The sequence below is a fragment of the Neomonachus schauinslandi genome, chromosome 7 (genome assembly GCF_002201575.2).
Source record: "Neomonachus schauinslandi chromosome 7, ASM220157v2, whole genome shotgun sequence".
Lineage (NCBI taxonomy): Eukaryota > Metazoa > Chordata > Mammalia > Carnivora > Phocidae > Neomonachus > Neomonachus schauinslandi.
The window spans coordinates 125,916,818-125,942,449 of NC_058409.1; the positions used below are offsets into that span (position 1 = coordinate 125,916,818).

The window sequence follows — 25,632 nt, forward strand, 5'->3', positions numbered from 1 at the left end:
TTCTCTCCATAGACAGATGAGGAAATAAATGGAGACCCTGAAGTAACACCTTTTTGTTTATAACATATATCTGAGAGCTAGGCTAGATCACGTGTGCAGAGAATGAGCGTGCAGGATGAGTGGTGTAGTTTTACAAGAGCGAATACACACTGTGTCAAATCTATGTTCTTGTGATGCGAGCCCAACTGCAGCCAACTCTTCTTTATTTTCAGAATCTGAGAGAGGCGGTTTAGAAGAGAATCACAGCCTTAAGGAATAACCTTCTTTTTTTAATCTTGAATGTGCCAAAGAATGAGATGACATTTGGTTTCTATGATCTATAAAATAGCATTTCTTATACCAAGGAAATCTTACACGAAAGATGGTGTGTGTTACATTACCACCGAGAGCTCGGACCTAAAACCAATCAGAATGGACCTAGAGACATCTTGCAGAGGTGCCAACAGTACACTGTTGAGCTCAAGGCAGAAGCACAATCTGATTTCAGAACCCCCAGAAAGTGCACGGTGTTCTGAATTTAAACAGAACCTTTTCCTCTTACAACAGAAAACAGTCTGCCATGATTTGAGGTGGTTTGGAACTCAAGAAACAGGGAGTAACAACATACAAAGTGCAATTTTGATCACAGTGCACCTCTCTTCAGTCTTCTGACTATTGACTGAAAATGCCGACACTCTAAAGAGACCCTTCGCTGTATTTTTATTTTTTTAGATGCACAGAACAAATCAAACTGTTCTGGAAATGATGTCATTTTAGTTGTTCTAAAACGAAATGTGCAAAACGTTCTCCTGGAAAGCCTTTGGTTCAGCTGGTATAATCTATTATTCATCAGCAATTTCCAATTCATGTGTTATACAACAATGCCATTATATTAATGGAATCTAATATAATTTGCCAATTTCCAAGTTAGAGGCTTTCTGTTTGTACAGTTTTCTACACTTGTAGCCTATGAGATTCTCTCTCACTGAAGAATCTTTAGCTTCTGGTTTTATAGTGAGATGGTAGAGCAGAATGGTTAAGAATCCAGCTGCCTGGATACAAATCCTGGTTTATTAGCAATTTAGGCACATTAGTCATCCTCCTTGAGCGTCAATGTCCTCATCTGAAAGATGGAGTTTGATTTAAGAATTAAGTGATAGTTGTTTTTTTTTTAAGATTATTTATTTGTTAGAGAGCACGAGCAGGGGGAGCGGCAAGCAGAAGGAGAAGCAGGGTCTCCACTGAGGGAAGAGCCCGTTATGGGACTATCCTCAGCACCTGAGCTGAAGGCAGATGCTTAACGGACTGAGCCACCCAGGCGTCCCTAAGTGATAGTTTTCTGATTAAAGATGGCAGATTTCTCTTTTTCCCCTCATTTGAAACCACACTCAAATGACAGAGATTTTAAAATGAAAGACATAATCCCATAGGGCAAAGAGAACAGAAGACAACAGCAACAAAATTCTGGAAACCAGTAAGCAGACGAATATGTGGTAATGGATCCAACTTGAGAAAACTGAATTCTAAGCTGGGATCAGAGAAAGCTAAAATGCAACCCAGTTTGAACAGAACCCCCCCCCCCAAAGGAATTGTGAGGTCTGGGAGGCCAGTTCCGGACCACAATTAAAGTGGGTGTCACACGAGTGGGGAGACACTTTAGTTTTTACTAGATTGGAGGGCGTGACTGGGGACTAAAGAAATCCTGAGAAAACCTGAAGAAACTTAAATCCTGAAAAATCTAAAGAAAACCTGAGAAAAAGAGGCAAAACCACGGGGAACAGAATGCAATGATGCTCCTAGGGACATCTCAGGCCCAGAAGACAATCAGAGGTGATTTAAAAACTGCAGAGCTTGAGTAAGAGGATTTGGGATAGCTCTATAGAGAGGGATCAGAAAGTTTGGACAGATTTAAAGGTGAAGGGTGAAGCAGCCCAGGAGGAGATTTAAAAAAATTCCTGGGTCAATTTTAAAGGGACACAGTTACTTTTGTTGGCCTGACGGAAGTGGCCTGAGAAATGTATGAGATTACAACAGGAAAGGAAGCAAACATGAGACATACCAAGGGGAGCCAGGCAGGATGATAATAGGCCAGAACTTGATGTTGGTCAGGTGGGAGAAAATTTCCTGGCTGGAATTAGCCAACTCAGAGGTGGCGGTGGTCAAGATGCATATGAACAATGGATACTTTAGAAAACAGAAGACTCGTTGATTCCATATCTTTCACAATGATGAGCCCCACAGGACAGAACCTAGAATAGTATCTTAGGGGAAAAAAAATCTACATCAGAAAGCAAAGGAACAGGGGAAGTTAAAAGAAAAAAAAAGCACGCAGACTCAGCAAGCAGGGCTGGGAAAGAAGACAGGAATCCTTTCAAACAGCAGGTTAAACAGAAACTCAAGTGGGTCTTCCCAAAAGGAGATGGATAGGAAACTCTAGAGACATATCCAATTACTGCCCCAACATATGTAGCAGAAAGCCCTGTTACTCAACCCCTGGAACATTCAAAACCTGAGGAAAGACAATCAAGGAGCAGGTGGCAGAAGTATTAGCCCTTATGAGCTCATTAGGGGTGTAAGCTTCAGAATCATCAACAGCAGGTCTGGTTCATGAATCTGCAGAGGGTGTTTTTCCAGCTGAATCAATGGGGAGGAGAAACGCAGCTTTCTCTAGTCTCAGCACTTCTCTGCATTTCTAAGAGGTGGTGGAAATGGAAAATGTGGCCCTGGACTGAGAAGCCTGCACCAGAGAACACAGAAGCTCTATCAGAGGCACAATCCACACCCAATGCAGTGCATCAGGGAGCCCTCCACTTCCATCTCAAAGTGCAAGTGCAAATCAAGCAAATTTTGAATATAAATGAAAAGTACTTTAAGTAGGACCAACTTGATTTCCCCCATCCAGATTGAGAGGAGGATTTCTCTCAGCTGAGTTTAAATTCATGGCCATGGACTCTAAATAACTACCACAGACTGAGTTGTATTTGGAGAAGACAAGAATATTTCCATCAGCTGTCCTTTATTTGATATGACTGGGTCTCTGCTATGGGCTCCTGGGAGACCATCGTCCATGGGTCTCTCCCATTTCTATGTGGCTTGTGAACAGGGGCATAGGCTGTTTTCACTCTGGATTAACTATCTTTTCGAGGATGTTTGTAGAGCAAACCACCTTGAAAGTCAGAGATAGTGTCTCTGGAGGAAGAGGCAGTTTTGTTTATCATCCAGTATAATAAAGATAATGTCTCTCTCTGGGGCAAAGGGCAGTCAGATTTGCTTCGAGCCTATCATAAAAGATGCAGGTTGCCAACAATCAGGGTTCCTTAGCTGTGATACAAATCTACTGCATGTGCATCTACTCGAGCTCCTCTGTATCATTCCCATAGGACTTGGGGCTGCAGGAGGACATTATGCAAACATGATGCTCTAAACCGGGATTGAATCCTAAACTGGGATTGGAGAAAGCCAAAAGCTACTTGCTGTGCCGTCAGTAATAAAGTCGTTTGTCTCTGACCCAGGAATCTCGTGTCTTGTGCCAGCATCCATGAAACCATAGTGTAAAATCTCAGACTTTTTACAGTTCTTGATGTGGTCTTTGGGCAAAATTAAATAAGGTCCTGGGAACAAAAGTTTGCCTGGGACAACAGTTTAGGAATGAGGGATTAGCTCATTTTTCTAAATGTCAAGGGTATAGGTCCATTTACTCTTTGTTCATTTACATTTCACTAAAAGGGAAAGCATACAAGAAACTTGCTGTTGAACAAATTCAACTTTCTTAGAGCTGAAAGAGTCATATTTGTTCCAGTGAGCAATCACCAGGCTGCAGATGCTGAAGAGCACAACCTCTCCCCAGCATCAAGAATCTCATTTGTGAAGATGGACCAAAAGAAAGAATAGGAGAAATTGAAGGAGGCCATTAAGTGCTTTGGTTTTTAACTCAAAAGGTGAGGGAAATTCAAGATTGGATGTTAATTACTTTTGATTTTAATGTCTTTGGATTATGATTTACAAGGAGGTTTGAATATGTTGGGATTGTAACTATTTAAATATCATTATTATGTTGACATTTTCACTCTTTGTAGCACCTCCGAAAAGCTGCACTGGACAATGAGGCTAGAAATAATTTTGTAGGAGAAACAGCCTAGGAGTTTTAGCTTCTGGTAAATTTTATTCTTCTGGAGGCAAGGAGCAAACCATCATTACCTTAGAGACAGGCCCCCTGGGTCCAAGTTAAAAGTCTAGTACTTAGAAATGTTCTATAACTGCTGTCCAAACCATTTACGAGATCTCCTTAAACACACTGTAACTAATATAATGGTGAACCCTGAGCATCATCTGTCTTTCTCAGCAAACTTTTGAAGTCTTACAAACCAACCATGCAAAGTGTGGCTTTTTTCATCTCCAACCATCTCCGTTGCGCAAGCAAATCTGATCCCAAGGAAAACTGCAGGAGGACGGGTTGCACCCAGTTCATGCCATGTTTTTACGGTTCCCAGCACTTGGGAAAAAAAAAAAAAATCTGCAGATGTGACAGAAGACATCCAAGCTCCAAATCCCTAGGAAGCTGTACTGGCTCATCCCCCTGGTCAGTATCTACAGGACAGTGGAGCGTGGTGATTTCCCTTTTATGCTTCAGTCACACTCAGATTATTTTTAGGCTGCCAAAGGAAGCTCATTTTCCAAATCTCTGGGGCAGATGTTTGAGTGACCAAAGGAGAACCAGATGGCCATCAGAGAGGCCAGGGCCGGGAATGAATAACCATTCAGAAAAAGGGAATCAGAACAACAATAAATCAGCCCAAAGCAGCAAGAAGCCTGTGAGTTGACTGCAGAAATTAAAACAGAAATCTGCTGGGGACGCCTGGGTGGCTCAGTCGGTTAAGCATCTGCCTTCAGCTCAGGTCATGATTGCAGGGTCTTGGGATCGAGTCCCGCATCGGGCTCCCTGCTCACCAGGGAGTCTGTTTCTCCCTCTCCCTCTGTCTCTTCCCCCTGCTCGTGCTCTCTCTCTCAAATAAATAAATAAAATCTTTAAAAAAAAAAAAAAGAAAAAAAACCCCCAGAAATCTGCCGTACTAGAGTCACTGCTTTCCAACGAAGGGGACTCAGGACTGATGAGGAAAACAGTAAAGCTGAAAAGTAAAACTTGCCAGACCCCAGAATGTTCTAGTACACACAGAGCGTGTGTGCAGAGCGTCAGAGGCAGCTGGGGAAAAGCCGCAACTGATATAGACCCAGGCATTCAGGCTGGGGCTCTGAAAATGAAACAATATTGTCCTTGTTCTGAGCCTGTTTCTGGTTTCCTCCCATTGATCATCCCCAAACAATTTGAATGGGCTTAACATAATTTGTTGGTGATTATTTGGATGATTTCTATGCATACAAATTAAATAGATTTCTTAGTCCCTTGGAAAGTCAAGGCAAAGAAATCACCTTTAAGGATGTCGGAATGTAATCAGTCATTGGCCCACGTCTGCCTCTCCTGTGGCGGGTTTGTACGTGTCACCATGCCAAGGAGAGGACAATGTCCTCAAGTGACTCAGTTCTTCAAAAATAACAGGAGATACAGATCGCAAGAAGGAAAATCTGTACATGTCCGTCCTTGGTATTGATTTCAAATTGAGGCAAGGCGAGGGCAGACATTATCTACAAAGCAGGAATCTATCATTCTCGCCGTATTCCATGACCCAGTGGGTGAGAAAAATGTGGAGCTTGCAGCTCTCCTTTGGCTGGTGGGCTGGCTACTAAAGGCAGATCTTTGGGTCATTTCTCAGCAGAAGCGGGCTGCCTGCTCTCCTTGGATGTATTTCTGGGAGCAGGACAATGACTTTTTTTTTTTTTTTTTTAGGGGGGGGGAGAGGGGAGAAGGGGGGAGGGAGAGAGAGAATCTAAAGCTGGCTCCACACCCAGCGTGGAGCCTGATGCAGGCCTCGATTCCACAACCCTGAGATCCACAACCCGAGCCAAAATCAAGAGTCAGACGCTCAACCGACTAAGCCACCCAGGCGCCCCTGATAGTCTTTATCCTAAACTCCAGAATGATAAACTCATGTGTGTGTAGGAAAATATCAAGACACACAAAAAGTAGAGGTGGGTGAGCTATCAGAAAAGAAAGGCATGTTAAGAGACCCAAGAAGCAAGCGGGAGGGATGGAGGAAAAAAAATAAGGCATGAATTAAAACACTCCCATACAAATGTTTTCTCTCTACAAATGTTTCTTTAGAGAAAGTTTTACATGATTATCTGGCTTAGAAAAATAGAAGATCATTTTAACTGAACATACCATCCAGGCAGGTTTTAGATGAAGAGTAACTGACTGGGCTGAAGACACTGCCGCTAAGTGTTGATGTTCTGGCAAGTTCCAGGAGGCACCCTGAGGCCTTTTGCTGCCTTTTCCAGATCAACAGGATTTGTACCCTCAACTCTTTATTTTCCAGGACTGGTACTAACTTCATGCTTATTTGCTGATATATATTTCCAAGGGTATGCACTTCTTGAAGAATCTGACTGGAGAGCTGGGGTGTGCTCATGGGAGCCCACATAGGAAGCAATACGAAGAGAGGCTGTCCCCAGGCTCACACATGGTCATCTATAGAGGGGTTGGCAAACTGCTGTGTGGGGGCCAAATCTGGCTCAAGATCTGTTTTTGTAAAGTTTTAGCAGAAGTCAGTCACTCCCATTAGTTTACTTATTGCCGATGACTGCTTCTGCACTACAAAGGCAGAGGTGGATGGTTGCAACGGAGACTGGCCAGCAAAGCCTGAAATGCATATGATCTGGCCTTGTAACTGCTGACCTCTCACCTATAGTAATAGTTCATACCCTAGGCGTCCACCTTCCCACCTCTACCCCTATCCAAAGTCGCTGTGAACAAACTTGAGAAATTTTAGGAAACATAATTTAGTAAGTTGGAGGGAAGGTACTGATAATCAGAGACATCTTAAGGAAGCTGCTACTGGAGACAAGGCTTACTGGTCTACCATGGTATTTCCTCTGAGAACATCTTTGGCATCCATGCTTTGTGATTTTACCTTTAAATTTCATTTTTAAATGATACTGATAAGAAACTCATTTGAAATAACAAGGGTTCTCTTTTTAAGATGCACATAATTTGCTAAGTGTCACAGAATTATTGGCCACCATTGAGACTGGTTTAATCAGATCGCTTTATCAGCAAACAGACTGCCTGGAAGAAATGGAAAAGATTTTGCTTGTTGGATGGCCTTTGTTGTTATTGATGTTGGTAGCGAAACAGGGGGAAATGACATGGAGAAGAAGGATAGAGGACTTCTTGGGAGCCTGGAGTCTCCTAGGGGCCGGGGAAACTGTGGGTACCCACCGTAGGGAAGCTGAGAGCAGTATGAGGGCACCAGGCTTCAGGAAATCTGTGAAGAGAGGGACTAGCAACTGAGGAGCAGAGGACGGGAAGTTGGAGGTTTTGAAGGTAAACAAAATCCTATTCCAACTATTGCTTAGGATTGGCCCTGCCTTCACAAAAAAAGGTGGAGAGGAAATTCTTCTCATCCTTTTCTACCACCAAGGACCTCTTGATTGCAGAAGCCAGCACTCCACCTGCTAGGCTGGCCCTGCTCCCTTCCTCCATTGACCTGTCAGTCACACTGCCTCCTGCCTTTCCATCTTCATGGCCACCTTTCCTGTAGCACAGGCTCTGATCACTTCCCCGTGGGGCTACAGCAAAGGCCTCCACACCTGTCTCTGCCTCCACCACTGCTCTGCTTTTCTTCAGTCTAGTTGTTTCTCTACTTCACTGTCGGAGTAACCTTAAAACAAATACTCTGACTCCATCACTCAACTTGAAAACCATCACTGACTCCAGTATTTGTAAGATAAGTCGAATTCCTTAGTCTCCACTAAAAGCACGGACTGAGTATCTATGCTTCATAGACTATTTGCTGATCCTTGAATGGGCTGTAAAATTTCCTATTTGAGGACCACTGTGCATGTTGTTCTTCTGCTCTAGAGTATCACCCATTTCTGTGGGTGTTCCTATGGAAAATCTATGGAATAGTCAAACACCACCCCATCCATTGAGCCCTCCCAGATTCCTGGAAGGAATCAGATGTCCCTCCTCTGGGTCAATATGGCATATGGCTCCTAAGAATTTATTACATGGAAGAGGGGAATACGAAAAGTATAGTAATAACTATAATTCATTATGGAATAAAATAAATCCTGTTAAGAGAGGAAGACTGTGTCTTTATCTCTTTGTGTCCCCCAGAGTCCCCAGCACAGCTCTCAGCAGCACGTGGATGGCAATATCAGGCTGGCTATAGTCCAGTGTTGGCTCCTTCCGGGACCTGGTTGTGAGCACCTGCAGGGCCACATCACCAGCTTCTGTGGTTGTATCTGGTGTCAGAGCAAAGAGTGTCAGGAAGAATTAGAGATGTCCTCAGCTTTTGGAGCTGAGGAGAGGGTGTGTGTGTGTGACATGCGGGCTATCTGTCTCTACTGGCTTAAAAGATAATTCCACAAATATCTATTAAGTAAATATGTCTGTTGCTAGAGGAAATAAGTTTGAATATCCACACAACAGCTTTACCAAAAAATTTTTGAAAACATCTACTCCATTTATAAATCAGGAAGGGTCTGATTTTAAGTATTATGGTATGAGAAATAGAGAAATGAAATTGGCAGAGAGAGACAGAGGCTGGCACTATTAGAAAAGTCTCTTTGAAAGATGAGGGGGGGCTTCAAAATCTTGATAGACACAAGTAGAAGGAAGGATATTTCAAGTGAAGCTGTAAGAGAAAGAACCAGAAGGGAGTGGCATGGTTTTCTTTTTCTGCAAATGTCATTTACTAAGACCAGCCAGTATTTACATAAAAAGCTCAGCAAGTAATAACAAGCAAACAAACAGCAAACAAAAAGCTAGGCAAGCAAACAACAATAACAATAGGGTTGGGGAGAACTCTATTAACTTTAAACAAACCTATTTCTTTGAGAAATGTCTGCCCTGGATTCCACAGGGGAACTTCTGATCTCTTCTATTTTGCTTTGTTTTTATTTCCAGGCTCTGGACTACTGTTTTGCCTAAGATGTAGTGAAAAAGAGAAAAACACCCCCAAAACTCCAACTCTTCCATTTCTCATGAAGTCTGCAAGTGAGGTGTGGCTTTTTTCTAGCATACATTGTCTATTTGTCTAATTCATCTATGCACTGTCAAAGTGGTTTTGTCATCTTCCTAAAAATCAGCACAATAACTGGAATTGAAACTAAGTGGGGATATCCTGTTTCTCTTAAGAGAGTAAGAATCTGACTGTATCAGCATGATCTCCATTTACAGTCTCAAAAGACACATACATCTCAAGGATTTCTGCTACCTTCAAGGCTGACTGAAGCTCATAAACAAATAAGATAGATTTCCTAAGCTATACGGTGCACAAATGGGTCACATCATCCCGTTTTTTCCTCCTGTGCAATTGCCATCATTTTGTCTAGGGCAGAAAAAAGTTTTCATTTCAGTTTCATTTCTGAACTGCCTACCTTCCTCAAGTCTTAATATATCCATCTTTACATTTCAATGCGTGGATCACAGATTTAAACTCCCAAAGGACATAGAAAACTAAATTATTAGGGGTGATATTTGTAAGAGGGAAATTCGTAATAGGGGGCAGGGCTGAAAGGCATCTTGGAATATGGTAATGGAATGAATACATGAAGACAGGAACCAACTTACCTGAAGTCGTAAAGTCACGTCATGACTTCTATGGTGTTATTTTCACAAAAGAAATTAATGAGAGGGCAAAGAAATAGGATTACATGCTCTAGTAGACCTTAGTTTATTTTCACTGAAATTTGAAGGAATTTTTCAAATTCAGAAGGCGATAATAAAGTCGACTGCCTACTAAGGGGATTTCTTGAACTGTATTTCACAAGGCTCCAGGCTGGAATGTCAGCCTTTGTGGATGGTGTAGCCACCAAGCACTCCCAACATAGAGTCGTATATTACAACCCTATGCTACTGGACTAATGTGTATATACACTGTAAAACCCCAAACAATCTAAAATGAAATAATATCTATACAAGTTCTCCTACTTTCCACGCATGCTCCGCGGGACAGTCTGGTATCCCCCCACTGGCTGTGTTCACCCCGCAGTTGAGACCCCTGAGCGGAGAGTGTAGACAGTATTTGCTTTTTTAAATGCAAATCACTTGAGTTGTTTACTTCCTTGAGAAGTGCAAACTGCTCATTTGGAAAATGCAGCACAGAGCCAGGTAACAAGTTGGAACAGGCCCCAGAAAATGTGCCACGGGACTCAACCTAACGCAAACCTCAGCAGTTTTCTGGGCCATTTATCCAGGCCGAATAATTACTCTTATCTTACCTTCCCCCCACCCATTTAAATAATCACTTCATCTCCTTAAGTATGAAACCAAACCAAACAAAAACCACCCCCAAATTTAAATCTCATTTTCCTAGACCAGCAATAACTTCAGGCCTTGTCTTATCTTGTTCTGGCAATTCCGCATCCTGCGCTGAGCTTCACGCAGCCTCTTACACGTGACCCGAGCCCGCTGACGTCTGGCTTACAGAGCATCTAGGTGAGCGGAGACCTGCGTGGGAAAGTCTCGGACTCTGAGGGGAAAGAGAGGGTAGTTCAGCATCCGGGACTGTGGAATGGAAAATGTACAACTCGGAGAACTGTGGGTCAGTATATGCGTCACTGCCTGCTTTGGGTTGGTGCTGGGAACAGTAGTCTGTGTACCAGGAACTGGCTGGTGTCCGCAAAGGCAATGAGAAGAACTATGAGATACATGAAAGTCTCTGCTCAGGAGGATCCCGAGTGGGCTGGGGGAGTCTGTGTTTCCAAGTTTCCCACGAGCACCTCAAACATATGGCCTCACTCCCTCATCCCAAACTATGGAAAGGAGGGAGGCAGTTGGGGGCCTAAAAGGTCCCTTTGTCTCAACAGGTCTGGGGGCTCATCCAGCCCCCAGCCGGGAGGCTCAGGAGCCCTGCCACGAGGCAGCTGGTCCTGGAGACTGCCACATGGCCAACAAAGGGTGTATTTGAACCTGCTGCTTCCGACAGCAGTCAACTTCTCCCCCAGATTTGCTTTTCAACATCTGGGTGAGCATCAGAATCACCTGGGAAGCTTCGGAAAATTAATTCCTGGGCTCTACCCCACTCCAACCAGGACCCCGGAGATCTGAGGACCAGCTGAAACCATGCCCTCCCTGTGCATTGTAGACACAGAGAAGAGTGCGGAGCTACCTGTGCACACGGGTGCATCTGCAACACACAGTCATTCCACCGGCATATTTGAGAAGTGCTGTGAACACCTTTCTGAAGACATTCACCTTTTCTTTCCCGGCCCTTTTGCTTTTGCTTTTCCCTCATAGCTGCCTTGAGCCATAAGCATGACTCGTCTCGGGGGGACAAGCAGAGCTAAGTAGGCTTCTCTCTCACCTAGCTTATAAAGGCAAGGTTGGGGCCAGCTGATCCCCAAGGTTCCCTGTAGCTCAGACACTTCGCAGTTCTATTTATCAGAATCCCCATCTTTGAGACTCTCCTTTCCATGATCTTTTCCCTGGTACGTTTTTGGCTCATCTTTTTTCACTTACAGTCCACGTACTACTTCACCAACTCCCTTGGAAAGTTTAATCTTTTGTTGTTGCTTTTGATTTGTTAAAAAAAAAAAAAAAATCAAGTCCTAAACTCCATCTCTAGCCTGTGCCTACCTTAACCGAACAAAAAGTAAAGAGATCTACTCATTTGTTAATGAGGTGCTACCACGAATGTCCTATTTTAAGGGAAGGTATGCTATGTTTTCCCAATGCTATATGTAGAAAAATGATTTCTCTATCATCGATATTCCTGTGCCAGGTGGAAAATCCAGAAGGAAGAGGCAGATAAAGTTCCTAGTTTGCAGACACCAACACTAAGTGCCATGCCCATTTTAAATTCATGGCGGGCTAGTGAAGGCAGGCAAGTCAGTGGGAGATGATCAAACATGATGAGGGGGGAATGTCCACTGTCCACCTGTCCCAATATCCTTCCACCCCATACATACATGCATACCGAGAGCCAACATTGAACCCTTGGTATACATGGGGAAGCAAACTGACATGGTCCCTGCCCACTTGGGTCCTCTACTAGTGGGGGAGGATGACATTAAGCAAGCCTGCACATGCACCTATGTATCATTATAATCTGCGTTAAGGACCATGAAGGAAAATACAGGGCATGTTACATGCTAGGCATCCAGGCATGAAGGATATGTGTATCTGGGAAGACTTCCTAGGAGAAGTGAGTCCTGAAGTTGGATGAGTAGAAAGAGGAAGACCATGTCTGACGCAGGGGAGTGAGCCATGTCTAAGCAGTTGCTGCAATTGCCGTGTACTCAGAGGCACCCTGAGGTGTGTAGCCCAGCCCACTGCACCTGGGCAAGCAGCCTGTAACACCCTCTCCTCGAGGCTTTAGGGAAAGAACATCTGCCCCCCTTGCAAAAAGTGCAGTGTGCCCTGTGTCAGTCCCTGTGCATTAACAGTTTCATTCTGTGAAGATCTGATTTCCAGTCAGTTATGGGGTCTTGCCATTTTAATACTAGTTGCAAGTTTACATATTTGGTGCTCATTGTTCTTTGCATAAGGCTCTGATTTGATTCACCAGAAAAAAAAAAAAAATCTAGCTTAGGCACAAAACAAGAGACCGTTTCCCACCCAGGGCAGCTCGACTCAACCAGAAACGATACTTCTAGATATCGCAATACAAGTCATCAGTGCCCAGACACTCTGGAAACTAAGGGCCGACACTTTATCAGTTACTCAATCCAAACAAAGCACAAGAGCTCCTGTCCTTTCTTTCCATATGTAGATTAATACCCACCCCCGAAGATGCTAACTCTTCCAGAAGACTGGAATTCAGGTTCTCCCTCCTCATGACTATCCCACCACTAAAGAATCAAACACCAATACCACTTACAGAATCGTTAAGATCCAGTTTGGCGCTTCTTTCTTTTTGAAAGATGAGGTCCTTTATTCCTTCTTAAACCCTAATCACCCAGAAGTTCTCTAAGATTTTCCCCGAACTGGTGATTCCAGAAATGTTAGAACTGATTCCCTTGATGTCAAAGGAAGCCGGATACAGGCCTGCTGATTGATGTGCTAAACAAACTCTTCCGAACTGAGCCTTGACAATTGCAGGTTTGGCAAGACAATCATTACTTCCAGTTTTGTTTTTGTTAAAATAGAAAAAGGCTCCCCAACACTTAAGAGGTATCACCCAGTCCATCATGCCCTGTTATATTAAAACTCTTCTTCCTCTCTTCATTTTAAAAGAGAGGAGCCACTTTCTCAGGAGGCTAGATTTTTTTTTTCCCCCTGAAAAATCTCATTTTTAAAAAGATGAGCTATGATTATTTGCAATTGAGAAAGGAGACATGTTTTTTGGAATAGCCAATAACAACACAGTTCCCACTCCTTTTATTGGAGGGCTCTCAAGTTCTCAAATGTTAGCCTGTGTCCAAATCACCTGGAAAGCCTGTTAAATGATGCTGGCTGCCAGCCTCAGAGTTTTTGACTCAGCAGGTTGAGGGTGGGACCTGAGGCTCTGTGGTTCTAACACATTTCCAGGTGATGCTGCTGCTGCTGGTCCGGGGACCACACTTTGAGAACCATTGCTCCAGAGACAGCTTTATGATTAAGAAATATGCACTGAGGGGCGCCTCAGTGGCTCAGTCGGTTAAACGTCTGACTCTTGATTTTGGCTCAGGTGATGATCTCAGGATTATGAGATCGAGCCCTGTGTTGGGCTCTGCACTGCTTGAGATTCCCTCTCTTCCTCTGCCCCCTCCCCTCACCCCTGCTCACATGCGCACACGCACTCTCTCTGTCCCCCCAAAAAGAGAAATATGTACTAAGTATGGAACACAAGGTACTCCAGTGGATACTGGGAGCCCAAATAGATAAACCTGACTTCAAAAGTTTACAAAGTTTGAGTATTTTCTTTCTTCCCCCAAAGAGATAAGCAGCTACAAGTAAATAGAGAACAGCACAGGCTAAATGCCCAGGGAGCAGTGATCAGCAGATTCGGGAGAGAGCACGATGTTGATAAATGTTTTGAGCAGAGGGCGGCCTTGGAGATAACTCTGAACTTGATCTGGTCCTGAGAGGAAGGTTAGTGCTTAGATAACCACGGATGAGACACACACGTAATGCCTCAAAGCAGAGCATCTCAGTTCCTTTTAACACTGACTCTCCTGTCTGTGGGGACGTTGGCAGGCAGCAGAGGAATTACGACTCGTGTCCTCCGCAGGCTTGCACACTCAGCGGTGCCACGTCATCTTGGTTCCAAGTGCGCAAAACCTGCAACTAAGTTGTGACTCCCTCAACTGGCCACAAGGACCAGAAAGGAATTACTCTTCCTGATTCTCTTATCAGCAGCAAGACCAGATCTTGCAGCGCTTCAATACCCCACAGCGTGATACCCTCAATGGTGGAAGAGGCAGGGGCCAATTCCTCTTAAGAGTGGATGGAGGAGGGCTCAGCAGGGGGCAAGAGGAGTGAAACACAAGCGTCAGAGGCTCGTGGACCCAGGCTTGTACCTCAAGGACATAAGAGGACCAGGTGAGCACCAAGAGACAGATCAGAAGTGGTCAAGGAATGTCAAGAGAGCACAGGAGAATCCTTCCTCTATTCAACCTCCTATTAATCCCAGACATGCTACCATCCTAGGGTGACAGAGATGCTTAAGACATCATGGTCTTTGCCCTTGAAATGTTCATGTCTAATGAAGAAGACAGAATAAAAAGATAAATTATGAAAACAAGATGGTAAGCACTATGGCAGAAGTCTATTCAACGGCAGAGCACAGACCAAATAACTCTGGGGGGCTCAGGGAAAGGTTTACTTATGGGGAGGAGTAACATTTGGGCTGGGCTGACAAGTATCTTCCAAGTCGAAAGAGCAGGTACAAAGGCACAAAGTAGTGGAGAGTTCTGGAACACCTGGGGAATGTGGATCTCACAGTGCTAGGGAGGGCTGTGTGTGTGTGTGTGTGTGTGTGTGTGTGTGTGTGTAGGGCTGCTGGGAGCATGGGCAGATGTCCGCGCAGGGTGTGTGTGTGTGTGTGTGTGTGTGTGTGTAGGGCTGCCGGGAACATGGGCAGACGTCCATGCGGGCTGTGTGTGTGTGTGTGGACATGTGTGTGTGTGTGTGTATGTGTGTGTGTAGGGCTGCTGGGAGCATGTATAGACGTCCGTGCAGGCAGGCTGGAGTTTATGCATTCCATGTTAAGGAGTTGGGATTTTAACTTCAGTGTGATTGAGAGTCAGTGAATAATTTTATACCATTAAGCGACATGGCCAGATACTAATTTACAAATTGTCATTGCAGAGCAGAAGACAAAGTGGAGAAGACAGACTTGAGAAAGAATGGCCAGTCATGTGGACCAGGACCACAGCCAGCATGGGGGAGCGGGCAGTCTCCCGTACTGGCTGTGGGGGGTGCGGTGAGCAGTGGATGGTGGAGACAGAGCCCTGTCACTAAAGCCAGACCCTTCTGAGATGGATGACAATTATGCAAATGACGATGGAATTTCACTGTCCTGCTCCCACTCCCTTTTTCCTGCCTGCACTACTCAAATTTGATGTTCACCATATGGTTTTATTCCAAGGACGGCTGGACCTTTCTGAAAGGAAAATCTCCTTGCTGTCTATTGCAGCCATGAAAAAGAAATCCTAAGGATGCTCATCACAGGTCCTCAGCATTTGTGTTTTTTTTTTTTAATTTTTTTTTTAAGATTTTATTTATTTATTCATGAGAGAGAGAGAGGCAGAGGGAGAAGCAGGCTCCCAAGGAGCAGGGAGCCCGATGTGGGATTCGATCCCAGGACTCTGGGATCATGACCTGAGCCGAAGGCAGACGCTTAACCATCTGAGCCACCCAGGCGTCCTGGGTCCTCAGCATTTGTATTGCATTTGCTCAGCTAAGTGCTTGGAGCACACTGTGACTTACAGGTGCAAAATAGTCAGTGTCTGAGTGGAGTTTGGCAGCAGGTTTAATCATTATCATCTGTGAAATAAAAGGCTTTGTAACTTGATTAAACTGTACCAGGTTTCTTTCATTTAAATGGTTCATTAGTATTTAAAAATGATGAAGCAGAGAGTCCTGGATTATAAACATAGAACTGAAAAAGAGAATTTTTTTTCCCCCTTCAGTAGTTCAGTACCTTTATAAGGCAGAGCAATGCAGACCCTGGGCACATTGTGAAATCCAGAAAATACTTCGTGTCAGCTGCCTACTTGCTGGTCCTGCAGGGCTCTGTCTTGGGCTCCGTTCTCCTGATTGAAACCAGAGCTCAAGAGGATGGTGACACATGATTGGTGTTGAGGCATTACTGGGGAGCCAGGGAGAAACCCAGGTGTTCCCCCCCCTTCGGGAGGGCTTTGCGAGGAAGGCAGAGCAGAAGGCGAAGTGGTGAGGTGGTGTTGAGGCTCAGAGAAGGGGGAACTGTCAAAGCAGGATCAGTTTGGGTTTCGCATGGATAATGGATTTGGGATTTCTCTTTGAAAGCCTGGGGTGACATGACGGAGATCCCCTACTACACTGCACTGAGACGTGCACTTGCAGAGAATTAGTGCTGAGTTTCCCAAATAAATTACATTATCATATAAGGCATTGACATGCCTTTGGCAAAACTACAATAAACACATAAAACAATATGATTAATTGGTAAACTTTTTATTTTTAAGATAATGTTATTGGTGGTGATGGGAACTGGCCACTGCTAGATCTCTAAATTAGTAATAAATAACCTCTCTGGACAAAACCTTTGACTAAGCAATACTGCTTCAAGCTATTTAAGGAAATAAAATAAAAAAATGTGCCCAGAGGTACATGAATGAAGATATTCTGCACAGCATTCTTTATAACTTTGAAAAAATCAGATCTACATGTGATTGATGAAAATGGAATTTCTGGGAAAAAACTGGTGAAATAAACTATGGCACTTTTTTGTTATGGAATACTAGCAATTATAAATCTTGCTTCAGGAGCCCCTTTAATGACATGGGGGAAATGTTCATGATTATATCACTGAAATCATTCCAAGTTTCAAAAGTAAATATAAGATCAATTAAAAATACACGTGTGCTGGGGCGCCCGGGTGGTGCAGTTGGTTAAGTGTCCGACTCTTGGTTTCGGCTCAGGTTGTGATTTCAGGGTTGTGGGATCGAACCCTGTGTTGTGCTCCATACTCCGTGTGGTCCACTTAAGACTCCCTCTCCCCCTCTGCCCCTCCCCATCCCCCCACCCCCGCACACACACGCTCTTTCTCTCACAAATAAATCTTAAAAAAAAAAATGTGTGTTTATCTACTGATTTAATGCAATCCCTATCAAAATACCGACAGCATTTTTCACAGAACTTGAACAAATAATCCTAAAACTTGCATGGAGCCATGAAAGACTCCGAATAGCCAAAGCAATCTTGAAAAAGAAGAACAAAGCTGGAGGCATCACAATCCCAGATTTCAAGATATACTACAAAGCTGTAGTCACCAAGACAGTATGGTGCTGGCACAAAAACAGACACATAGATCAATGGAACAGGATGGAAAATCCAGAACCAAACCCACGACCATATGGTCAATTAATCAATGACAAAGGAGGCCAGGATAGGCAGTGGGGAAAAGACAGTCTCTTCAACAAATGGTGTTGGAAAACTGGACAGCAACATGCAAAAGGATGAAACTGGACCACTTTCTTACACCTTAAACACACACACACGCAGAATTTGTGGTCAAAGATTTAAATGTGAGACCTGAAACCATAAAAATCTGAAAGAGAACATAGACAGTAATTTCTCTGACATCAGTCATAGCAACATTTTTCTAGACATGTCTCCTGAGGCAAGGGAAACAAAAGCAAAAATGAACTATTGGGACTTCATCAAAATAAAAAGCTTCTGCACAGCAAAGGAAACAACCAGCAAAACTGAAAGCCTACTCAGTGGGAGAAGATATTTGCAGATGACACTCAGGCTGGTTTCATTATTTGGCTACTGTAAATAATGCTGTAACAAACATAACGGTGCATATATTTTTTCAAATTAGCGTTTTTGTATTCTTTGGGTAAATACCCAGTAGTGGGATTATGGATTATATGGTAGCTCTATTTTTAACCTTTTGAGGAACAGCTATATTGTTTTCCAGAGTGGCTGCACCAGTTTGCATTCCCTCTAACAGTGCACGAGGGTTCCTTTTTCCCCACATCCTCACCAACACTTGTTGTTTCTTGTGTTGTTGATTTCAGCCATTCTGACAGGTGTGAGGTGATACCTCATTGTGGTTTTGATTTGTATTTCCCTGATGATGAGTGATGTTGAGCATCTTTCATGTATCTGTTGGCCACCTGGATGTCTTCTTTGGAGAAATGTCAGTTCATGTCTTCTGCCCATTTTAAAATTAGATTATTTGTGGTTTTGGTGTTGAGTTGTGTAAGTTCATTAAATATTCTGGACACTAACCCTTTATCGGATAAGTCATCTGCAAAGAGGTGGCAGGGAGGAGACACTAGATACACAGGCCTGTTCAAGGCTTATTCAAGGACCACCCCTGTAGGCTAAGGGAGCTAGAATGTGGATAGTTATCCAAAGGCCCTCTGAGGCTGCCATGCTGTGGTCAGTTGTGGGCCTTGGAGTAACCATAATTTTTATGGTGGATAAATCCAGTTAGATTTGGGTGTCATTTTCATTAGCATTCAATGAATGCTTATTCTGTTGTTTGTTTTAAAATTCATTTTGTTATTTATAACTCAGCACCAGATGTAGTGGCTAAACTCTAGGAATTCATTGGGAACCCAATCCAGTCATCACGTTACCTCATGGAGTGTAGAGTTGGATGGGGGAAACAGATCTTAATGAAATAATCACACATTCAAATGTGACAAGCGGTTCACAGGAGAGCCACAGAGTCATGCTATGAGGTCTAAGAGATTTAATATACGTGGGTGTATTCAGGAAAAGTTTCTCTGAGGCAGTAACACTATGGCATCCCAAAGATGAATAGGAGTTATCTTATTCAGGAAGAGGATTCCAGAGAGAGAGAGAGAGAGAGAGAATAGCATTTGCAAAGGTCCTGTGGCAGAAAAAGATGCAGTCATCTTGAGGGACTACAGGAAGGGTGGTGTGGTGATTGCTTAGGAGTAATGATGAACTCAGTGAAAAGTAAGGTTCGAGAAGTAAGCAGGACTCAGAGAAGCAGTGTAGGCCACGAAAATTAGCTTTGTCTCTGCCTTTACTAAACATAAAAATAAGGGCAGCTACCGAATGGTATCAAAATACAAGAGATGGAAATAATTACACAGTTGTTTTTAAGCTGTTCACCTTAACCTCATTCATTCAGCTCTGGTTTACTTGCTTCACAGGTTAGTATTCCGAGAAAGTTCTCCTTTTCGGAAGGAGAAGCAGCTGGAAAAATGTTTCCAAATCAACAGTGGGCCTATACAATGCCTGCAGGCAAATTACAAAAAGGCATCTCTTCTTTAAGATGCTTTCCTTCCTTGACTGGAAAATTGTCCTAATTTATTGAATTTGTTAGAGCAAAACTCTTTGCTGCCATCTTTTAGAAAATTGTCCTAATAAATATAAAAGCCTATGATTTTTATCATGCAAACGGTGCTTCCTTCAAGGTAGCACACTGTGCAATCCACACCCACACAACCATACTGAGTAGCCCTGAATCTCCAGTGATCGAAAAGAAAGGAGAAAAGCAACTTTTTCTTCCTTAAACTAAAATAGCATATTGCGTAAATGTAACAAAACATGCATTTTTGGTCTTCTGAGGCCTAATTATAAGCACAACGAATTGTCCAATGCTTACCCATGCTGCCTGGGTTTAGTGCTGGTGGGAAAGAGTTAGAGGCTCCAATGGCAGAAAGGGGGCACCCTCCCCATGGCTGTTTGGATGGGGAAGAAGCGCTAACAAGAGTTTACACTAAAAATGCCACATCTGTCAGATCTGGGATCCAAAGAGGAAACAAGGAGCCACACTGCAACCCCAGTTAACCAAAAGCCCTCCTGACTCCGCATGCCAGGCAGCACGTGAGAGCTGACCACGAGGGTGTGAAAATAGCCACGAGCCCGGCGAGAATCCTAGTTTCCTTAAAACCGAAAGACACATCCACACCACTGTGCCTGAATGGGCTTTATGTTATTGTAACATTCCACTCTCGATCAGAATCTCTCCGTCTAAGTTTAAATGCACAACCAATCGTTTTCAAACACTACGTCAAAAAATAGCAATAAAATCCTTGTGTATATATGAATTACTAAGTGTCCTAGAACTTGATATACACACTGAACTTACTACACCGTTGCTCTCTCATCTCATTTCCAGTTTCAATGTTTTTTCTCAAATGAAAATCACTACCCTCACAGATTTGTTTGGAAGATCCTGACCAAAAAATAAAAAAATAAATTAAAAAAATAAAAATTAAAATTAAAAAAACGCCCTGTGGTCCGCTTCCATTTGGTCTCTATCCTACTGTCTTAAGCTATCATCTCTGATCCTGCTATCAACATCTTCAGGGAAACATTGTTCCAGTGGAGCAGCTGGGGAAACGGAGGTGCACTTACTGTTCCCCGGACAGAAGACGAGCTGTGTCCTTCGTCTTCTTCCCCGTCTGGCTCCTGGTCTTCGTTGTCGGTCCAAGAGGACACGTCCTCTACTGAACTGGTCAGATCAGGCAAACTCTTAGATGTTAATCTCAGGAGGTCCTCGGCAGAGTTTTCCTATGGGGACACAATTAAAGAGTCATGAGTTACCCTACAGCACCAAGCAGTTCTGGGTCAAGGTCAAGGAAAACCCAGCAGAGTCAGCTGGGAGTAGTCAAGTGCTCTGAACCCAAAGACCAGATGGGAATGTATGTTCCACATTTCCAGGATGGCGAGGTTACATCACATGTCAGGGCTGTAGACCCAATTTAAACCCAAATCAATTTTTTTTCCTGAAAAATCTGTGTTTCTTAGATATTTCTACAGGCAATCCAAATTCCCTGAACTTTAGATCCTTTGATACTCTCTCCTGCTTGTGTTCAGGGTAGTTTAAGTGCCCTCATAGGCAGGCCAACATCTTAGAGCTGTGGTCTCTGCCAGCGCTCCAAACCACCTCCCTCCATTCTCCCCTCCAACCCACACCTTCCGTTCCGGCCATACTGACCTTCCAACACGCCAGGCTCTCCCCTATCCTGCTCCCTTTTCTACCAGCAGCTCCCTCTGCCCAGTGAGCTCAGCTTCCCAGCTCAGCCTGAGCACCCTCTCCTGCAAGCCCTCCTGGATCATCTCAGGAGGCATCCCGTTCGCCTTTCCCTTCTTCTCGAATGTCCTTTCCTCTTTCTTTCATCACCTCGCATGTACGTCTGACCATACCATCTACCTCTCCTGCTTATCTGAGCGTTCCTCAACCTGATGCCATTTCTACTCTCCGACGTGTCTCCAGGCCCAGGACGGAGCTCTAATATCCATGTGTTCCTCCCCTCATGGCTCATCTCACTAGCCTGTGTTCGTTAGAGAGAGATTAGGCTGTTGATTGAATCATGACGCCAAAGCGGAGACTGATACGGTCTCTTCAAAGAAAGCAGCCCTTGAATAATTTTTAAAGGTCAACAAAATACACGGAATCAGACTCCATTAAGATCAGACTATAAAGAGGGCTCCACCATAGCCCTTCCTTCCTACGCACAGACAAGGCCACAGGGGTCAGTGGGAGGCAGGCGAGGTCACCGAGGCCACGTGACAATCCCACATGCAGAGGTGGCCCACGTAGCCACTGAGAATTCTCCGGGGAGGCACCACAGCCCAGGAGGCCAGGGACCAGGGCTGCGGCTGATCTGATGCCAGAAAAGAGAGAAATGTGTCCTCCCTTCTCCCACACCAGCCATTTCTACAAGGAAGGAAGCCCGTGGAAAGCTTTGATCACCATATTCCTCGGGTCTTGACAGAAAGGAGAACAAGAGAAGACACCCATCTTAAACAAGGGGTGTTACTAGTGATGTTTGTTGCTAGTTTGACGTGTGTCGCACCGTGGAGACACCCTCAGCCCATTCATGTCAGGTCAGTAATTGTGAATGCTATATAGTTAGACCTTACCTCAGGGAAGGAAAAAGCTATGAAGCAAAAAGTGAGTTTAGCTCTCTTCTGGGAGGTCAATTCTGTTAGACCATTAATGGAAAAGAGTTTTTTAAAAAGATGAATGTCCCAACTGGTGAGTAAATGGTACAACAGCCACAGGATAGAAGACTCCATGGTCATCAACAGTGATGCTACAGAAATGCACTTTCTGATGCGGAAAGATTCTTACTGCATGCTACTTAGTGAAAAAGCAGGTCAGAAACAGTATTATCATTTTAATAATGGCCGTAACAATAAACTGGATGTAGTAATATGTGATAACCATAAAGGCAAACATTTCTCCAAGTGCTTCTTGCAACCAGCTGCAGTGTTTGGGCTCTTTATAGGTCATTTAATCTTCTGGACATTCCGTGAAGTACTTACAGATTCTCACTGTCCAGGTGAGGAAACGGAGGTTTAAAAAAATGCAACAACTTGTTCAAGACACACAGCTTTAAAAAAAAAAAAAGACAACACAGCTTTTAAAGGGCTGTGCTGGCTCCGATGTTCAGGGGACTCTGCCTCCAGGGGCACTCTGTCCCCTTGTGTTTGAGTCTGTTAAAAAAACACACCTGGAAGGACAGACCAGGTAATGGATAGAACTATCGGCGGTGTTATGAAAATGTTATCTTCCTTTTCTTCTAGCTTTTCTACATTAGACATAATAAATGCATATTACTTGTTAATAAAAACTGAGAGTGCTCGAGAGAGAGAGAAAAATCTGTATTGATATGCATATGCTTCCTGGAATATCAAAACACGCTGGGATATTCTGATTTCATTCATTTGACAAAAACTTTCTAAGCTTGTGTGTATAAGCAAACAACATATTTGTATGGAGCGCATGAGACAGCCTGTCCCGAAGAAAGTAACGGTTATATTTTCAAAACAATGCCCTAAAGTTTGGTGACAAAGTGACTATTTTCTACAGCAATAATTTACATTTTTATTATTTTTTTTATTCAGCAAATCAAAAGCTCTTTTTTTTCCCCCTCCTTCTCTTCGAATGTAAAGACAAAACAAAGACTCTGGATTGCTTGCTCTTGTTGGATAACGAAGAGGCACAGATGCCAAGAGGTGTGGAAAGACGGACTTTTTCTCTCCAAGGTGGATGAGTATCTTGGAGGGTGGAGATTAAGTTTAGGAACAAACAGTGGGCAGCTGCTATAGCAACGTATTGCCTAGTTGTAAACGGAGTCTATGGGAGGAAATGAGAGGTATCACTCCTCCGCGGGCTGGGTCATCTTTAGGCCCTTCAGTACAGATGGCCAAGAGCAATAGATTGAGAGCTGGAACACCCATTCCAGGGCTCCAGATGCCCTACAAAGACCCAGTGAGTGGCCTAAAGTCAAAGCCTCTGGCAGGAACACATTACCTTTCTTTAATGCCATTGGCTCCGTGTCCTTTATATCTTATTTGACTAAGGAGCAGCTTGGTGTACAGGAAGAAGCATGAAACTGAAGTCTTATGGACCCACAATGAAATCTGTTTCTGCCCCCCACTGCTTGTGTGACCTCTGGGTAAATTATCTAACCACTTAGATTTTAACGTCATCTTTTGAATTAAAAGAACTAATACCTCTCTCACGGGATCTCAAGAATTAAATGAGATCATAGGGAAAAAGCACCTGGCACCCACTGTGTACCTGATACATGTTAGCGTCCTTTCTTTGAGTCAGTGAGTGAGACCACAGATCAGGCATCATCCAGGAAACCAGCTTTCAAAACCCCCTTGTATGCTCCTTAATTATGCTTACCCATAAGTGGACTTTTTATTATTTAAATTTAAGTAGTATAATATTACAGTGCAATATTGGTTTCTGGAGTGGAATGCAGTGATTCATCACTAACACAAAACACCCAGTGCTCATCACAACAAGTGCCCTCCTTAATGTCCATCACCCATCTAACCCATCCCCCACCCACCTCCCTCAGTCAACCCTCAGTTTGTTCTCTACTGTTGAGTATTTTATGGCTTGTTTCCTCTCTCCTTTTTTTCTTTTCCTCTTTCCCATATGTTCATCTATTTTCTTTCTTAAATTCCACATATGAATGAGATCATATGGTATTTGTCTTCCTCTGACTGACTTTTTTCACCTAGCATAATACATTCTAGCTCTATCCATGTTGTTGCAAATGGCAAGATTTCATTCTTTTTGATGGCTGAGTAATACTCCCGTGTGTGTGTGTGGGTGTGTGTGTGTGTGTGTGTATACACACACCACATTTTCTTTATCTATTCATCAGTTGATGGACATTTGGGCTCTCTCCTTGGTTTAGCTATTGTTGAAAATGCTGCTATAAACATTGGGGTGCATGTAACCCTTCGAATCTGTATTTTTGTATCCTTTGGGTAAATACCTAGTAGGGCAATTGCTGGATTGTAGGTTAGTTCTATTTTTAACATTTTGAGGAGCCTCCATATTTTTCTCCAGTGTGGCTACACCAGTTTGCGTTCCCACCAAGAGTATAAGAAAAGTTCTCCTTTCTCTGCATCCTTGCCAACATCTGTTGTTTCCTGTGTTGTTAATTTTAGCCATCCTGACAGGTGTGAGGTGGTATCTCATTGTGGTTTTGACTTGTATTTCCCCGATGATGAGTGATGTTGAGCATCTTTTCATGTGTCTGTTAGCTATCTGGATGTCTTCTTTGGAAAAGTGTCTATTCATGTCTTCTGCCCATTTCTTAACTGGGTTGTTTCTTTTTTTTGGGTGTTGAATTTGAGAAGTTCTTTGTAGATTTTGGACACTAAACCTTTATCAGATATGTCATTTGCAAATATCTTCTCCAATTCTGTAGGCTACCTTTTAGTTTTGTTGTTTCCTTTGCTGTACAGAAGAGTTTTATCTCGATGAAATTCCAATAGTTCATTTTGCTTTTGTTTTCCTTGCCTGTGGTGTCGTGTCTAGAAAGAAGTTGCTATGGCTGAGGTAAAAGAGGTTGCTGCCTGTGTTCTCCTCTAGGATTTTGATGGTTTCCTGTCTTACATTAAGGTTTTTCAACCATTTTTGAATTTATTTTTATGTATGGTGTAAGCAAGTGATGAATGGACAGACCTTTCTTGTTTTTATTTTATGATTTCTTTGTGTCCATGTATTTGTGGATAACAGATTGACCTAGAAAATGTTTTCTCTTCCCCATTTCCTGAACTAGCAGAAGAAAGAAGTCAGCATAGAAATAAAGGTTTGGTGGCCCCATGGTATGCTTATGCAGGAACCCCCACATTCTTGAGCCACAGACTGTGGGGAGGTGGGCTGTGCAAACAAAGCACTCATGTGTGTGAGTGTTTAAGACCTGATGGTGCTTTTCAAACCCCATCACCTTTGGCTGAAAGGGAACTTGCTTGTCCTTCCCTTGCAGCATTTCCCTCTTGTGGAATTCAACAGACTGAGAGGGAACATCCCTGCTCTGCTCTCCTTCCTGTCCCTAGTGAGGAGACACCAGGGCGCCCTGTGGTATCTCTGGGAGGGGAGGAGGGAGCCTGTGATTGGAGACTGTCTCAACCCCTGCCTCCAGGGCCTCAATGCC

At 43.6% G+C, this 25,632-nt stretch overlaps 1 protein-coding gene across 1 annotated transcript in view; it reads right to left on the reverse strand.

Moving 5' to 3' along the window:
- Window positions 1-25,632, reverse strand: part of PDZD2 (PDZ domain containing 2) — a 217,703-nt gene that overhangs the window by 51,111 nt on the left and 140,960 nt on the right. The window contains exon 5 of the mRNA XM_044917177.1: window positions 20,573-20,728. Within this exon, the coding sequence (XP_044773112.1) occupies window positions 20,573-20,728 (156 nt within the window). The remainder of the gene's footprint in view (window positions 1-20,572; window positions 20,729-25,632) is intronic.